We start from the raw sequence: 19815 nt of genomic DNA, 5'->3' as shown, positions 1-19815 counted from the left end.
TATAAATAACACTTTCTCTAATGACTTTGGCATAAGAACGATATTAAGACGGTTACAAAAATAGTTGTGCACACATCACAGCTACATCTACGGCGAATATTATTTTGTAATGAAAGTCAATTAGCGGGTTAATAAAAGAGTAGAGATTACTGAAGGAAGTAAATATGGTTAAAATTAAAAAAACAACTAAAAAAGTATGTTTAAACTTTTTGTGGATCTTTGTGAATTACAACTGTCCAAAAGGATACATGTGGGGTTTTGAGTACCTATCTTTACGTTTAAAATAAGCAATACAATTGTAAAAGAAAGTACCGAGTTTACCTCATTACATTTACAAGAACGAAACGATGACAGACCGGTTTTGAGATTTTTGGCCAGAAAAAATGTATTCACCGGAAAATGATATAGATACATAGGTAATATTGTTAATTATAGGTTCGCATACCTATTTATTTTGTATCATAAATTAATAGATTTGTTATGTTTATCAGGTGGGTAATGTATGCCATTTGCCTCATTGGTCTAGTAGAGAATATGTATTATGGACTATAGGGTGTTACGTCCTTGATCGAATTTCTAAATAAGGCAAGATTTTGCGTGTCTCTTTCTGTAACGGGAGAGGGAACTCAGAAAGAGTAGACATGCGGCCGATTGCTGGTCGGCAAAACCAGACCTAAAGGCAATATGCGTAAATAAACTTTAGTAGTGCTACTATCACTGTGGAGTGGGATCTAACCGTATAGGCTGTGTATATTTGTATATTAACAAAATGCACTATCTTTTTATACTATATACATACATGGTTAACCACGGTCTGTCGTTGGCGCCGCACGCGTATACCATATAAGGGAACAAAAATACAAGACATTTTATGCGACCCCGACCGTGCCACGCACCATATTAAGCTTTATTATTGTTTCCTATTCATTACAGAATGGAACTCGAACAACAACGCGAATTGAAGGACAAGTTTTATCCAGGATATTATACATACAGGGGTTGTTTTCTTTTTTATCCGACTTCAACAAGACAAGCTGACTCAAGTCTCATGTTACCGTATTATTTTTTCATCATATCGATAATTCTTTAACCTCGTGGTCTGATTTAAATTATTATTTTTGCTTTGCATTTTGTGTAGTTTTTAATTGGTCCCATTACTTATAATTTCATTGGTGTAGGATTTTGAACTTTGAAAATGCAGCAGGAAATTCCCCAAAATCAGTCAAGATGAGATTTATTCTTTTCGTTGCATTAAAAAAACAGGCATATAAAACATTTTAACGGAAAAGAAATAAACTACTTTATAACTTTATACATAGGTTAATAAGGAATCAGTGAAATACAAATATTTCAATGTTCTTTCCAATTCATGGTTATTTGTGAATTTGAATCAAATCTCGAAAACAAACACTTTAGCCTTAGCCATTAGCCTATACATTTTACTGGTGTCATGTCGCAGGATGGATGAATATCATTTATAATCTTGCACACGAATCCCTTACATAACGTGGGTGAACAGAAAGAAATATCTCCTTAGACTTTAATTTTTTTCTCACATATTATACATATCGACGGTTGAAAGGCTTATTGATTTAAGCGATATTTGTTTTTCGAAAATTATTAACTAGGTTAAAAAAAACACAGAAAAAGTGCTGATTTTAATTATGTATGAAACTTAGTGTCGCAAAAAAAATCGCCAAGTGAATTAGCCTTTCAGCCGTCAATGTGAAGGTAGGAAATTCTATCGGGCACATGACTAAGATATTAAATAATAATTACTTATGCACCTTTACATAATACCTACATTTAGAGTCACGATACGTGTTTAAGATGACCAGGGCCCTTATTCTGTATGATAGTGTAAACGCGTAACGCGGCCGTGTCATGTTATCTTCGAGAAATGTGCGTGGAATGGTATTCTGTAAGCCAAATTTCGATAGTCCTAAACGTGATGCGTTGTGTTACGTGCTTGTTACGCACTGTTAAAATAACGTGCAGGGCCCTTATTCTGTAAGATAGTGTAAACGCGTAACGCGGCCGTGTCCTGTTATCTTCGAGAAATGTGCGTGGAATGGTATTCTCTAAGCCAAATTTCTATAGTCCTAAACATGATGCGTTGTGTTACGTGCTTGTTACGCACTGTCAAAATAACATGCGGGATAGAGAATAAGGTCCCAGGATAGAGAATAAGGCCCCAGAGGTAAAGAATTTTTTAAAAGGAAATTATTTAAAAACTAGATACGTAATAAATTTAGATTGAAAATTATAAATCTACTAGCTTCCGCCCGCAGCTTCGCCCGCGTGGATTTCGGCCTTCAAAAATGGAGGAGGTGCTCAATTTGTCGGGATGTTTTTTTAATGTATGGTGGTATGCAGGTGGTCCGATTGTCCGGTCAGGGTCTGATGATGGGATCCTGGTGAAATCGAAGGAACTCTTCTAATATTATAGGCCAACCTATGACGATTGCGGTATTTTATATAGCATAGCTGTTGTCCGCGACTTCGTCCGCGTTTCCGTCGTTTTTCGTAAAGAAAAGTAGCCTATGTCCTTCCTCACGGTTCAGTGGTTTTGATGTAACAGACAGCTTAACTTTCGTATTTTAGTAAGGAAATTTAATATGTCAATCTACAATACTGTTGAAAATATCGCAATACGGAACCGCACAATATTATTGTTAATAGCTGTGCCCGCGACTCCGTCAGCGTCTGAGAGTGTTATAAGCTTCGAACTGCTAAGCTATCGGGAGTTACACGTGTTATTGTGAGTCAACCATAAAAGATAGACATATGCTGTCGTGGCATATTTTTTATATAATTTTAAGGAGAACATTTCCATCCTACATGATTTTTGTGTAGCTTAACCATTAAGGTTGCACACGCGACGGAAGCTTAAAAAATGGAGTAACTTCTCCCGTTTTCCCAACATTTCCCTTCACTGCTCTGTCCCTATTAATTGTAGCGTGATGAAAAGTATACTATAACCAGCTCAGAAGTATGAAAAATAATTGTACCAAATTTTGTTAAAATCCGTCGAGCAGTTATTGTTTCTATAACGGTTATACAGACAGACAGATAGACAGACAGACAAAAATTTTACTAATTGCATTTTTGGCCTGCCTCGGTGGCGTAGTTGTATTGCATGTCCGGTACAATAGCGCTCTGAGGTCCTGGGTTCGAATCCCGGGTCGGGCAAAGTGATATTTGGGTTTTTCTGCTCAGTATCAGCCCGGAGTCTGGAATTTGTGCCCGATATGGCGATAGACTCGCCCCTATCACATCATGGGACGGAACATACTTGGCGAAAAGTGGGTACCCTAGTTGCGCCTCTGCATACCTCTTCGGGAATAAATGCGTGATGTTATGTATGTATGTATGCATTTTTGGCATCAGTATCGATCCCTAATCACCCCCTGATAGTTATTTTGGAAATATATTTCATGTACAGAATTGACCTCTCTACAAATTTATTATAAGTAGAGAAGAGATTAAGTTGGTAAGCATAATTTTATTGCATTCGGAAATAAAATATCTACCGACGACAAAGGCAAACTGCAGCTTCCCGACAAATTAGATATAAAATATTACATATTTAAGAAAATATAATAAGTAGGTACATGTTTATGTACATAATATATATTTTACGCACGTACCTACCTACTTATTTTGACATTTTTAAAATTACCTATGCGTGCCTAAAACAAGGTAGATAAAAATAAATTACCATATTAAGATTAATACCTAAAAAGAGGTAAACACTAACATTAAAACCTTAGCCAGTCTTATAAGCAGATCATTGTTTTATTTTTTTTTTCGTCAAGCCATTTACTCATAGTAGGATGGTGGTAGGATTTTTGCTTATACAATACGTAGTCGGCTGACCAGTTAGTACCAGTTTCACTCTTTAACCGGAATCACACAGAGCTTGCCGGGCACTAACAGTTGGTTACGCAACTACTTATTCGAGTTGTGTCGTTTATATGGATAATGGAACATAATATGAGTCACGTACTGGCAGGGATTTGTTTTGAAATTAGGACGCCCGGAAACAACGACAACGCCTTCTGGGGAGTATCACATTTTGTTTATTTTAATTAAGTAAGTATATCTAATTGTCCAATGTCTTCGGTTGAAAGCTACGTAGATATCTCGACCTAGTCAATTGTGTTCACAACAATAAGTTAATTTCATTTGATCTGATTTGTAAATTATAAACATGGCAGACTTTTATCTTGTTAGCTATAGACCTATATACGTATTTATTTCGTACTAGCTTCCGCCCGCAGCTTCGCCCGTGTGGATTTCGGACTTCAAAAATGGAGCCGGTCGCGAACGTTCGAGAATGTTCCTTTTACGAAGCTACTCGCTACGTGATTCGCTAGCCTCTAGGTGCCAAGCAAGCCGCCTGCCTGTGCGTTCGCGACCTTATATATATACAAAAATAATCCTTATAACATGATTCAGTATTCACGCGTGATGGCTTATTATTAGCGTATTTCATGTATAACATTGGTGTTTCTATACCGATTTCTATGATTCTTTTATGGAATATTTAATAATGTTAACTTTTTTAATTAGGGATGACTGAGAGTGTTATAAACGTAATAGTAGACAAATATAATGAGAAAGCTTCGAACTGCTAAGCTATCGGGAGTTACACGTGTTATTGTGAGTCAACCATAAAAGATAGACATATGCTGTCGTGGGATATTTTTTACATAATTTTAAGGAGAACATTTCCGTCATACATGATTTCTGTGTAGCTTTAACCATTAAGGCTGCACACGCGACGGAAGCTTAAAAAATGGAGTAACTTCTCCCGTTTTCCCAACATTTCCCTTCATTGCTCTGCTCCTATTAATTGTAGCGTGATGAAAAGTATACTATAACCAGCACAGGAGTATGAAAAATAATTGTACCAAGTTTCGTTAAAATCCGTCGAGTAGTTTTTGTTTCTATAACGGTTATACAGACAGACAGACAGACAGACAAAAATTTTACTAATTGCATTTTTGGCATCAGTATCGATCCCGATCGATCAGATAAGGTTCAGCTACCGTAGGTAAAACAACATGAATTTGCAATAATTATACCAGATACATCTGTCTTGACATTATATTCAATCCCCGATATGTTACCGCAGCATTTAGCTGTTGCTGCAGTTTAGTTTCATCATAGCACAGAATATGACTGCACTGTATGATGTATTTGATTTTATGTAGAAGTACATATAACATACATACATACATAGTATTACTCAACTACACTACAAGGGTAGTCCGAGACTACGGATTGCCACTTTGCTTGATTCTTTTTTCTCCCACTTTCATCAATCTTCGCATGTATTCCTATTTCTCATGTATTATTCTTATTAGGGAATTTTGACGGGGCTTTACCAATAATTTCAGATATTTGTCACCCGAAGGTTCTGTGCGGTCGATCCCTACAGGATCTTCCTTTCACATTCGCCCATTTATCAGTCTCTTACATCCAAACTCTCCGAACGCCCACCCTCTTTAAGCATGCCATTTTATATTGTGGATATTAACTTCTTTCATTTCACCAATCCAATACTACTGCGACATTATTTTGCAATTTATCATTCATAATCATTCATATATACTTCTCTACGCTCTCATTTCCAATTCTTAAATTTTTGTTTTAATGCTTTTTCTGCCATATCCAGCTTCTACTGCAATAGCTCAGAGTAGGCAATAATACTCCTCTATAGACAGCCAGTAGTACCTTTTTGAATATTTTCTAGCTAACGTCAATTTCAAACCCCGTAACTTTCGATGATATAAGAATTACTGGATCATCAGCACAGAGCTGACAATTGAGTGACAACTTATTAATTCTCAGCCCGCACTCACTTTCTTTCATATCTTTCAAACAGTCATTCACCAATAGGTTGCGTAGCCATGGAGACACTACACATCCCTTTTTTAACCGACTTCAAAAAAAAGGAGGAGGTTATCAATTCGACATGAATTTTTTTTTTATTAATAAAGATACTAAGTATTACTTCAAGCATGCACAAAGCTGACCACTGATGAATTAATATTGCTGCTAGAGTAATCGCAACTGGAAATTCTTACGCCAAATATTGCTGCAACTTGTCTAAACTTGGCATTATTCTGGCTTAAACAACTCGATGTAAGGTGGATGGATTAAATGCCTCTAGTTTTCACAATCATTTAAAAACACACAAAGAAATATGCTTATTGGAAAATATTGAGAAATAATCACTGACGTAAAATCGGGAATAACATACCTATGTAGGGTATATATATTTATTTCAGTAACTATGCAATTATGCATAATTATTAGGTTTACTATTAAGTAAACCTAATAATTGTTATGCACGATAAACTCGATGGCCATTCATTGTATATATTGTAAACCGGTATTATTAAATTAGAAAAAAAGTACCGTTAACTAGTGGGGAAGTTGTCATTCGGCACAATACATGTTATGTACATATTATATGTTCGGTACGTATTATATCCAAAGCAGGAAAGAAATAATTCACACATGCGAATTGTGTCAAAAAATACCTACTATACTTGCCAAGGAGCTGCCTATACTCTATAGGTATCAAATATTAATGTAAGTGTGCACCACAATATATAGGTATAAGTACCTACTGTTCCAAGTAGATAGGCACGTGCGGGTTCATTAACTTTTATATTTGCAACTAGGTTAGACTAATTTTATCTCTATTCTTTAATCATGCGGTTAAAACGTTTTCACTTCTCATTGTATGAATGAATCGTTGACATTCAGACGGTTCAGTCGTGTTTGACAGTGCTCTTGGTGTAATCTTCTGTACATAATAATATTAAGCTTAATAAAATAAAATTGCCATGTATACTGTATTAATAATAACTGAAATTATATACTTACAAGGAAGTTTGTGCAAAGCGAACATGGTTTTAAAATATTTCTACAAACAAAACCTCATTGGGTCTTATAATAAGTATAATATACATTTTACTTGAACTGCTCTTATAGGAAGGTATCTATATTTTTTTATTTCATGACAATATGCCCTTCCTAAGTGCCTAGTGAAAAGTTGAGAATGGAACGAACTACCGAGGAGAAGGTCCGCAAGTTATAAACCTCTGACTTCTCAAAGGTATGTGAGATCTGCTAACCAGCACTAAACCAGCTTGGCGGACTAAGGCCTAAACCCTCTCAGTAGTAGAAAAGGTCCGTGCCCAACAGTAAGACAGTATTTTATAATACGGGGTTAGTATAATATTTTTATCCATTATCTTTATGTGCTTCCACCTGTCCTTGTCCCAGATCAATGTGAGGTCACAACCCACTTTTCCAAGCATATTGCACATACATTGTGGTCTAGTTTTTACGACTGATTGCTTGACTGAAGTTAACACTATCGAATGAATCCAATCCCAAGAACCCAGAACCTGCCACGCCGCACCTCCTGTACTGATACTTACTTTACGCCTATCGGATGTATGTAAAAGTTAAAAAAGGTTTACTTATACCATATACTAAACTAGCTTTACGGGTGCCCGCCCCGTTTACTGATAAGTGCAAGAGAAGTAAAAAAAAATGTATGATTTTATTTAGGTACATATTTTGCCGTTCCCCTATAAGTGTCGCCCCAATTACGCTAAGCTATTGGCATTAATCTAAACTGACCTTTTGAACGACGAGAGGTGTGCCGAAGTCTTTGCCTCCCTGTAGCCTAAATCCCAGAGGCTGCTGGCCGGCTTTGTCTAATCGCACAGTTATCAACTGTGCCATCTGTGGAGGAGAAAATCAACATAATTAATAGTCTGCCTCGAAATGATATACTCTTGTAAGGGCCATTTCACGTAAAGTGGACAACGAGGAAAATGTTAGATTTGGATTTTATTCATGATTGGGTCAATTGGATTTCTATGTGATCTACATAAATGTGATTTTTTTTTTGCCTAGAATTAATGCTACCTCAATTTTTTTTTCTTTGAGAAGGGGATTTAGCTATCGACAACTATGAATGTAGTTAACCAAATGGATTTATTGATAAATAAACAGTTTATTTAACAATATGAATTGTTTTACTTAAAAATTGATTACATATTTTAAATGGATTGTGTGTTCTTATAGAAAACCAGAAGTTAATATTAAAAATCCCCTTTTTCCAGTATCGGATGTTTTTTAAATAATTTCCTGAAAACATATGATATACTTAGTATTGAAACATCACATTAGTTCTGGGCTTAAATTTCAAAAAGCATGGTACGTATATAAGTATTAAGTATAAAAATGAGAAATCTTTAATCTGCTTCTTAGTATCGCGGCATCGTATATAAACGTGAACCAGTTGTTGGATTCCCAGTTCGAGAAACATTTTGTGTGAATTTTTTTAACACGACAATTTACCTGGGGTTGGATTTCTCCAAGGGGATATGTATCAGGTAGTAACGTAAAAATATAAGCCGAAACACCTCTGCAATATGCTTGATAAGGTGTAGTACACCTTATCAAGCTTACAGCAGCATTACATACTTACAACTCCACCACTTTAAAATGGGATAAGGGCGGAATTCGTAAAGACTGCATAGGTCATACTGCCATAAACGCCGAGGGCGTCCTTTGGTTTATGGGGACTTTTGTGCCCTGCATAATTTTAGATGGGTTGCTAAGTGGCATCGTGTAAGAAGGGGAATGCACCGAAGAAGGACACCGCGAGGTTTTGGTTTGTATGTCAGCATAGGTTATATATAGCGCTAGAGACTCGACTCTACTATGTTTTCAACCCGCTGGTCAACGTGCTTAACGCTTTATGGTACGGAAATATAAAATACTCAATCAAAAACTACCTCAGTCTCGGTATCGAACTTAGGAAATAGGTAAGTACTTTCTTAATATTGTTTTACTTAAGAATAGCATAAGCGGAAATCGAAAAATCATTAGGGCCATATGCTTTATGCCGTGGACTTCATCGGGTCCTTTATAAAGGCGAAGTTATGGGGACAAAGCTTTCAATAATCAGAGACATGTAAACGGTCAAGCAGAGAGTTTGTATAACATATTAACGTGTTTCATTTCAATAGGAGACAATAAAATATTGACATGAATTTTCAGTTTTAATTTACTTGAGTAACTCTAATACAGTTATAAAAAAATGGTGTGCAAATGAAGTATTTTTTTTGCAATTTAAGATCCATTTCTTTTAAAACCGATCCATGTTCCATATATTTCGAATGTTTTAATGGTGTTGCAAGTCAAATAAGCAAGTACTTACATAGATACTTATCTCATTATCCTTTAAGTACTCACTTATTACAATTACAAAAATTTTTGGTAAGTACGTTGACATTGTCTTAATCTAAAATAAAGCGCCCTTTGATTATTATGCTTCTGCAACTTGGCATTTAATTGACCCAATTAGAAATTTATTTTCTCTCGGTCGATGCTCGCTGGCTGTAGTCATCACACTGCGAGTATTGAACCACTTGCGATCTATTTTATCTTTGATCAAAATCGAATGCTGTAGATAAGTACCTAAAGACATCAGTGAAAGGCCGCTGAGTGTAAGGTGCGTTGGGGTAAAATCGGACACTTTTTTAAGGTGTAAAATAGTGTTTGACTACATGATTTTTTAGCCAAATTCTTTAGAAATTATGATAATTAATCATTAAATTTATTATAGTTTATAGCAGTGTTTCCCAACGTGGAATTTCCCAATTTTCAGTTTTTCATTAAGTAAGTACTTATATGTTTTAAAACTTTGCTTGCGATGTTTTGATAACAATATCACAGGGATTTCTTCTTAAAATTTATCATTTATATTTCTTAAGGGAACAAAACAATTTTTAAATGTTAACAATTACGTATGGGGGTCATAAAAATTTTAGAAATGTAAAGATGGAGCATGGCCTAGAAAGGCTGGGAAACACTGATTTATAGAGTATTAAAAATACTAAATCGCGTAATTTTTTTTATAACTTTAATACAATTAAGTAATGATTTACGAGGCTTTAAAATGCTACACATAAGTTTTAGAAATTTGCGGAAAAGATCGGACCTTCATAAATATTACTTATATTAATTATATTAAGGTGATTCTAGAGTCTATAGAAGAAGTATGTTCGGATTTTAGTCGCAATTTACAACTCGAAATGTTAGAATATCATAGTTACAAATGTCTTATAATAGTTTTAGTAGAGAGGTTTGGTTTTAAAATTTGTCTAGGCATCCGATCTTACCCCTGACGAGTAACGGGACCAGTGCGGTGGCACCAATCCACAGCAGGGATGACGTAATGCGCAGAGAATTTGTTTTAGTTATTTTACAAATTTTAATAGCAACGTTAAAGTAACACTAAACAAATAAAACAGTTTTTAAAATTGCGGTTTGAGACCCTCCCCCAAGCAAACGGCCTCGAGCATTCGTTCCATACATTTTCGTTGCAAGAGTTACGCCGGGAATGTGCAAGGAATTACGAATAATTTCTGTAAAAACAATTTTAAGTTTTTTTGAAAATTTTAAATTATTGGTTGTAAATTAAAATTATTTGTATTTTGAGTATGTAATTAGGAAGAGATGCACGCAGTTAACAATTTTTAAATTATAAAAATGTTAATTTCCAAAGTTAATATATTACTTATTGTAGAAATATTATGTTTAATTTATTTTCTAACTCATATAATATATTTTATTAATTTTGAGTAAATACGGTTGATGGGGGCGCACGGTTAGTTCAATTTGCCGCGACCAAATTTGCATTTTTAGCAGTAAGTAAGTACAGTGAAACCGGGATATGTGAGCCCTAAATAAGTGCGAAACCTCAGTTACTGGGTAATGTCAAACGTTATTACTTAATTATAATTTGACTGCTTAGATTTTTTTCCATATTTACTTCTATAATTTAGACTATGTAGCTCAATTACCTGTAAGTATATCACGTTTGTTTACAAACACTCAAATTCAGTACTATCTAAGATAGTACTGAAAAATAAAGCACGACTTTTTAATCACTAGTTTAATGTAATAAAGCTTAAGCTTAGGCTTTATTACATTAAACTAGTGATTAAAAAGTCGTAACGTCAGTGTAATTCTTATTATTTTAGTTATTCTAGTTATTTTATTTTTGGCAGTAGGATTTAGGTAAGTACTGGCCTAAGCAATCGCTACAAGGCAAGTATTTTGTACCTTTGTAAGTAATACTTATTTAGTAAGTTAGATACTTTATATTCTATGCTTTTAGTAGTAAGTAACCTACCATCGCAATGGTAGATATTGATAGATAGAATGATAGGTAATTTCGATAACGATAGTATAAACCTAATAAAATTAATTTAAATAAAATAATAAGCCAGTATTTTGAATAAATGAATCCCTCTTAGCTGAATTTCGGTCACATTGGCCAATCGCAATGGAAATCAGCCAGGTAAGTACGTAGGAGATACACGTATTGTAGTGCACAAGTGTGTGCGCAATACACAGCTGCACTCCCTGTATCATAATTCACTCCAATAATCCGGTGAGACGGCAATCCGACGTGACCGGAGAAATATCAGGCTCAGGACCAACGGTTTTATGTGCTTTCCGAGGCACGGATTATCACACCACCGACTCGGCGACTACCTGAGTCCGAGCTTCGACTAAATACTTACTTAATAATTAAGATCACAAATATTTTTGGCTCGCCTGGGATTTCTAGGAAATCCAGCGCGCAATCGCAAAACTCGTTCGGTACCTACTCATGGGCCTCTTAGTAAATACCAGCGACATGACTTGAAAAATTTAAAAACGAAATCTTTTATTTTATAAATAGGTAATGCTTACTGCGAAAGGGTATTTAGCCTGTTAACTAATTTATACTCAAAAGATCGTTTATCATCATAAATTTTAAATCGTTAAAGAATAGATTTAAATAATCTGACTTTGCCTTATAAAATGCAAATACAAATTTATTTCATAGGTTATAAATAAGTACTGAGTTATACGAAGACGTGTCAACACAGTATTAAATAAAAAAAAATTGCTGTTGTGTATACTTACTTAACTTATTTTGTGGATTTGTTATTTATTAACATGCGTACGTACTATTTCTTCGAATATCTTACTTCTCACTAATATTATAAATGGGTAAATTTGTGAAAATGTTTAGATGTTTGTTCGTAATAAACGGAGAAAAACTGATCGGATTTGGATAAAATTTTGCCCACGGGTTAACTATGTCCCGGATTAACACATAGGCTATTTTTTTTATCCTAGTAAAATGTCCCTATGGTACATTTTTAAAACATTAATCAAGTTTTTTAAATAGATGGCGCTTTGCGTAGTACTTACAGTTCTACTTCTCATTCGAAAATAATAAATGACTGCTATAGTAGGATTATACACCTCTTTAGACTTTAGAATCCCCTTAATATGGACGGTTATAGAGAGTAGTCCAAATTATATTTCATCCCGCAAATTCTAATAGTATGATAAGTAAGTATTAACTTACCATTTTAAAGTGTCGTAAAATATTACCTACTTAAGTAGTTATTATACTTATATTCTTGATTCATTTTAAAGAAATTAAAAATATATACATATTTTATTCATTTAGTATTTATATTTAATAACTTATAGCCAAGATAATGACTAATTATAAGTAGATATTATTTCTACAGAATTCTGGTAAAAAAATATTTCATGAACTTTGTTTAGCACCTTAAAAAGCGTCCGATCTTACCCTAACCCACCTTACCTACCTAAACAATTAGTATTATAATTTTAATACAATAAATACTAAATATAAAAGTATTAGCAACTATTATCCATTAATTTCATAAGTATTATAACAACTACAACATGTACTTCATACATTTGTGTACACACTGATGAATGAACAGCTATTGACCTTTTCCTACGACCTGAAGAGTAGAAAGTGTAATTTTTGCATGGTATATTGTGCTCTTTCATCGATTTACATAATAATAATCAAGTAAGTATAATATCCAGTGAGTTAAACCCATGCAACGGGATACAAAATAGTAATGATATAGGTATCTACTTGATAGTGCTTGTAGCTTGGCCCACGTTAAAAAAAAATCCCGCTACAAAAATCCCTTAATCTCTACATCTATTTAATACAAATCGTCATCTATTCGACGGTGCCATTACTTTAAAAAATCAGATAAATAATATGATTTCCAACGTAAGCAAGTTGCCAGGGGTTCCTAGCCTATGTATAATTAAAGTGCATGGTCTATGTGTGTACCAAATTTCATACAAATCCGTGCGGCATATTCACTAACTCTCGCATTTATAATAAGTACTTACTTACTTATTATATTACCAACTAAGCAACATAAATATACAAAAACAATGTTCAATTTTAATTACGCACCAATTCCAAACAAATATAAAAAGTGCAAATAAACATAAAAACATGAATTGGAAAGATCACATTGCTTTAGATTTTATAATTTCTCATTTCATATTATAGGTACTGTATAAATTCCAATCATAATATTCTTTGGATTAAACTTATTAGTTTTTGAGATTGTTTTTTTAGCAATAGATACACATAATTTAAGTTTCCAATAAAGGATTGGTAAGTATATCTACATAATAAATATTATGGTTGCTTACTTTAAATGACTGGCGATAACGTGCCGGCACAATTCTGTATTACTTACCTATTTAGCTTTAGGTATTCTATTGTTTGTGATGGCATGGACACGATGTCATCTCGAAGTCTTTGTTCGTTCGTGATTGAAAGTCATTTACATGGATTATCTTATCTTAGGAATGTTGTGTAAGTACCTACTTATAAGATAAATTATTCTTCTTCCTTACTAACAGTCGCATTTAATGTGCTTTAAGGTACTTACACGTAAGTAGTTACTTATATTTTATTATTAAACAGTTTTATTAATTATCGTATGTTTATGAGTTATACCCGCAACTTCGTTTACTTTTTAATTGTAAGTATCTAGCATCTATCTATCTATAAGTACATCTATACTATTATATAAAGCTGAAGAGTTTGTTTGTTTGTTTGTTTGAACGCGCTAATCTCAGGAACTACCAGTCCAAATTGAAAAATTCTTTTTGCGTTGGATAGCCCTTTGTTCGTGGAGTGCTATAGGCTATATATCATCACGCTATACCCAATAGGAGCGGGGCAGTAATGGCTAATCTCAGGAACTACCGGTCCAAACTGAAAAATTCTTTTTGTGTTGGATAGCCCTTTGTTCGTGGAGTGCTATAGGCTATATATCATCACGCTGTGACCAACAGGATCGGAGCAGTAATGACTAATCTCAGGAACTACCGGTTCGAACTGAAAAAATATTTTTGTGTTGGATAGCTCTTTATTAGTGTAGTGCTATAGGCTATATATCATCACGCTATGACCAATAGGAGCGGAGCAGTAATGACTAATCTCAGGAACTACCGGTTCGAACTGAAAAAATCTTTTTGTGTTGGATAGCCCTTTGTTCCTGGAGTGCTATAGGCTATATATCATCACGCTATGACCAATCGGAGTGGAGCAGTAATGAAACATGTTGCAAAAACGGGGAAAAAATATTAGTTTTGAGAGCTTCCGTTGCGTGCGCTGCGTAAACGATTAAAGTTATGCAACAATGATGTATGACGGGATTATTCCTCTTAAAAAGTTCTAAAAAATATATTATAAAACAAAAGTCCCCCGCTGCATCTGTCTGCCTGAACGTGTTAAACTCAAAAACTACCCAACGTATTAAGATGAAATTTGGTATGGAGACAGTTTGAGAGGCTCCCGGGAAACTACTACTTTTATAACGGAAAACTTTAGCCTGAAAAACTTTATAACGCGGGCGGAGCCGCGGGCAAAAGCTAGTAATATTATAAAACTAAGTCCCCAAAAGCTGTCTGTCTGTATGTGATCGATTTTCTCAGAATCTACTGAACGGTTTTTGTAGTTTTTAACTAAAAGACAGCTCAATTCTTGAGGAAGGTTAAAGTTAAAGTACACTACGGTTTAATATAAATTGACTGAAATATAACGAAAACTGTTAAATCTCATAGGTCGGGATTTACGAAAAATCAAATACTTAAGTATTCCTACGGGAGCATATTATAGGTATAATAAGTAAATAGGTCAACCATATCACAAACTTTCGCATTTAAATATTTGTAGTTATGATTAGTATAATATAGGAGATGTGAGTACTTAAGTAAATATATGTTTATCATTTTATATAATATGTGATATAAGATTTCTAATTGATATAAACATTGAATACCTTGTAGTTTTTGTACAACGATTTTAATGGAATTAACAATGCTCTGTTACTTTATTTTTTTTTTATTGCAGCAGTTACGACACTTAAAAGCGGACGGGGTGGGGCGGCAAGGCGGCGCTGGCGGGACGTGAACAGTGGTAATGCACTAGTTAAAATATAAGTAATAAGTAAGTATAGCATGCGACATAGAGCCGTCGGGCTCGGCGCCCGTCTTCACATAGAGTCGAGCGCGTAAGCGTAGCGTCGCTCCGCCATCCCCTCTCCTTCCGCTGTCTGACGAAAGCTTATTTAAATATTTTTTTGAGGCCCGTAAGTGGCTTTTCATATTTTCAGTATAACCATACGCCAACGATCACGGATGGTCCACGATTTTATTACTTACATTATAAAGTAAATGTTCAATTAAGTATGTATATAGATATACTTATGCCGCATAGTACCTATTACAACAATAAGAGATATTAACTGTAATTCGTACTAAAGTGCAAATTATAAAACTGGTGCTTTCGAAACTGACTCCTTGTATAAATATTTAATATCATATGAAAGTAAAAAGGTATTTACACAATAAGAAGACAGACCTCCGCCCCGGGTTGCTTATCGTTTTTTACAATCTGAAATTGGACAATCGGTGCTTAACGAAGGAATTTATGAGAAATCTGATGTGAGTGCAGACTGCAGACAGATTGGAAGTAATGTTATAAGTTCTCACAAATGTAAAAACTTATGTTTGAACTAGCTTTTTTCCGCAAATCTTCATTTAAATAAAGAGTATAGTTTAAAACGTATTAAAGATTTTTTATTCTTATGTTTGACCATCTGGGTAGGTATACCATTTTCGGAGTTTATACATTTACATTCCTTTTAGTTTTTATGGTATTTTACATGAATTGCCTTTCAAAATGACGTTTAGAACTTATACGTATTAAGTATCTTTTATAAAGCGGCAAATAGATAATATTATGTCATTAAAATCTGTAATCTGAAGACTTGAAATCGTCCTACAGGAACAATTTTATACACTACGCGTAAATAACAAATATCTACATCAGTATTTTTTGTTCGTGCTGGTTGAAATAGTTTCTTACGTTAAAAAATCAATGTTAATAATGCATGTGTACGTACGTTAATGCATGTGTTCGTTCGATTTGTTAGGGTTCGGCTTGCCTATACTTTGTACTGTCTAAAACTGATTGTTGTTTCATAGGGTTAAGCTATCTGCATTAATTTTATCATAATCAGACACCAACTTACATTCACACTGAAAATCCATTGTACAATTTGTCGTTGATAAAAAAAAACAAATGATGTTTCATCGACAGACTTACTTTAGCATTTATAATTCTTATTATTAGAGACCGGATTATATTAATAAGTATATATTGTTCAGTTTCGCCATTTTCTGCATATTATGCTTAAAACCATGGGTGGTGTATACATATATTTGATATATTATGCTATATTATATTACTACTTTTCATTCAGATAACTAACAATAAGTGAAATACAAAATGTATGACCAACTTATCTCAAAATTTAATGCGTGACATTTTATGTGAGTATTTTACCTGAGGACCATTTTTAGGTCTCCACGCTGTTAAACAAAAAAGCATGTTTGCTTATGGATTACTGGAATCTTTTTTTGGTTTCGCAAATTGTATAGTTACCGACTTTAAGTAAAAAACCTAATACTTATTTAGTTTATTTTCAGGAATAGGACCCAATTATATCAAAATGTACCAACCCACAAATTATACAAACTTAAGTTATTAATATTTAACGCGCAATTAATCCAAATGTGATGATATAGGGTGAAATGTTTACTTATCTGACCCATAAAGTATGTGTGAACTAATCCACACAATATATTATATATAGTAAAATCTACCTGAAGCAAATAACAATCTACAAATGTTGTTTAAAAGTAGTTGGTACATTTTGGCATAACTCGGTCCAATTGATATTGCATTATCTAAAGTTTTTCATGCATATTATCACGCATATTTCGGGCTTTTTAAATTGCACCTAATCATGTCCCTACTTATTATAATTGTTATAGCTTATCGTATCTACTATGTCGTTAAAAAAGTTATTGGAATGTTAGTCATGCGTTAATCGATGACGTCAGCAGGTGAGTAACAACGAAAAACCGCGTGCATTACCGGTTACAAAAACGCTTACCAAGGTATTTAGGTGAATAAATGTTATTTTTTTAAGGCTGTAGTATTACCTTTTAACATAAAAATCTTCAAAATTCTACACTTACTGCCGTCCTACTTGAAGCTTATGTACGATATTTATGAATGTAAGTAATATTTGTAAAAAATCTATTGTATTATTTTTTATTGCTTTTTATGGTGCCCGTTTGATTCTGTAATGCATAATGGGTACCTACCATTAACCAGTTTTTATTTTTACCTAATCGGTAAAATAATATTATTTTTCACGTAAGTATGTATCTACCTAGTAAGTAAGTACATAATTCTTGTAGAGTAATCGATATTTATCAATTATTGTCTCGGCTCAAATTTCTACAGTCATAGTGCTGATTGATCCTATATTACCTTTACGTCCATGCTTTCGAGAGTATTTAAATAGGTAAGTACCTATTTGCATAGCTGAAGTAAATATTTGAAACCACTTAAGTAATATTTACAACCGATTTGTTGTCTGGACTCAGGCTTAGATGAAACTAAATTGTAGAAACGCGGCAAGTTTAAAAAATATCAATATAGCAACTAATAGAAATTTGAATTAACTTGTTAGATATGTACATTAGATATGAATGATACCATTGACTGACCTTGGTTCCCCGGCGTTCTTCGAAACTTCGTGAGAAAATTAAAATATAAAATCAGAAAAATAATTTAGTTTTAAGGCGATACCTCAAGGTCCATTTTCATACATTTTGTTTCGGCTTTAATCTGGGTAACTAAACAAGTATTGGCAAGTAAAGAATTTAAATTCACGTCTAGTTAGTGATTAGTTCTCGCAGTTGAAAGAAAAACGTAAAAATAATTAATAATCATGGATATTTCGGCCTTTAAAATTTAATATGACGAAATTTTAAAGGCAGAAATATCCATGATTACTAATTATTTTTACATTTTTCTTTCAACTGCGAGAACTAATCACTAACTAGACGTGAATTTAAATTCTTTACTTGCCAATACTTGTTTAGTTACCCAGATTAAAGCCGAAACAAAATGTATGAAAATGGACCTTGAGCTACCACCTTAATGTCTGACATTCGCGTAAACATAAGAAGAGTCATTGAACAAAGTCGCATACCTGACTACCTATCGTATGAAGAAACGTAGCGGGAACTAATGAGGGGTATGTGGGAGTCATTACACAATATAAACATACTAGACCACACAATTATGCCGTTAAAATGTTCTGTTCATCACATAGGAGGTAAAAATAACAGGCCTAGGTAAATGGAACGTGATAACAATATTCCTACGGGTTGTGTTAGTTGTTTCATTTAAAACTATCTTATTAATAGTGTAAGTATGTAAAGTGTTTACAAATGACGAACCTGATGTCATCGCCGTAATTACAAAACACACAGACACACACTCACACACACATAATCAGCAATGAGTTTACGCAGCTGCGGCCTTGCGAGGTCGAGCTCCTGATAGCTCAAAAATCGATATATTAAAACATAAATTATAGTCGTTTTAAAATACCTCGCGCTTCGCAAGATGCAGGCTGCGAGGCAGTTTTTTGCACGACAAAATACTATGTGTCTTACATATTGGTAGTTGACAAACACTTATAATTACATGCCAGATCAGAGTACGGTCTGTGCAGGCCGAGTGCCATGCTCCGTCGTGTCGCAACTCACAAACATTCGCGGCTGCTGTACTGAAGTGTTAAAAGCTGACTTCAATATGGCGCCTTTGGAACATTATTCATTGTATAGAATACTGATCTTATAGAGACAGTTAATTCAAATGTTTAAAAATATATTGCCTTCGTATGAACAAGACTCGCTACCACAATCTTATGCTAAGTTTAGACTAGTAAGTTCTTTTAGCAATATATTGCACAAAAACTTCCAGGTGCGTTTACAGTAACGGCCATAATTCTATACATATACGATTCGGCGCAATCCAGTATGCTGCAAAATTTGAAGAAGACGGGTAATGTTCTACGTGGTAAATATCGCTTGTAGAGGTCGACGCCTGCAAATTTTCTTGCGATCTTTTTATTATAATTTTATTTAAACACTTCAAACTTATGTTATTTTTGAAATCGCTGATTAATACCTATTTAACTCTTCATGCTATCCTCGACAATTGATATATCTACAGGTAATTATTTACCTATAAACCCGATACAATAACTGGATAGTTGGGTAGTTGACTATTTATAATAAAACACTTTTTAAAAAAGGTTGTCCTTTAAATTCTAGCGGAAAAACAATTTTCAAAATCCGAATTTTTTTAATTTAGTGGAACGGTAGCTACTGAAGTGTAGCTATTGAAAACATTAATGGCAAAATGTGACGTCACCGATTGGCATCGGCCATAACGATGCGTGCGAAAGAAAGAGGTAGCGT

At 34.0% G+C, this 19815-nt stretch overlaps 1 protein-coding gene and 1 long non-coding RNA gene across 6 annotated transcripts in view; both read right to left on the bottom strand.

The window, feature by feature from the left end:
* LOC115444875 (PDZ and LIM domain protein Zasp) overlaps window positions 1-19815 on the bottom strand; it is a 56813-nt gene that overhangs the window by 18131 nt on the left and 18867 nt on the right. For all 5 annotated transcript variants that reach the window (XM_030170835.2, XM_030170836.2, XM_030170837.2 and 2 more), the window contains one exon: window positions 7669-7773. In XM_030170835.2, coding sequence (XP_030026695.2) covers window positions 7669-7773 — 105 coding nt within the window. Of the gene's footprint in view, window positions 1-7668; window positions 7774-19815 lie in introns of those variants that run through there.
* On the bottom strand, window positions 2372-4484 carry LOC119190680. Its single transcript, XR_005113055.1, has 4 exons — window positions 4453-4484; window positions 4353-4356; window positions 3292-3294; window positions 2372-2706 (listed from the first exon to the last, which is right to left on the bottom strand). It is a non-coding gene; the product is annotated as an uncharacterized LOC119190680 (long non-coding RNA).

Source organism: Manduca sexta, chromosome 26, assembly GCF_014839805.1.
Source record: "Manduca sexta isolate Smith_Timp_Sample1 chromosome 26, JHU_Msex_v1.0, whole genome shotgun sequence".
NCBI lineage: Eukaryota > Metazoa > Arthropoda > Insecta > Lepidoptera > Sphingidae > Manduca > Manduca sexta.
This window is presented reverse-complemented; position numbering and strand designations above follow the sequence as displayed.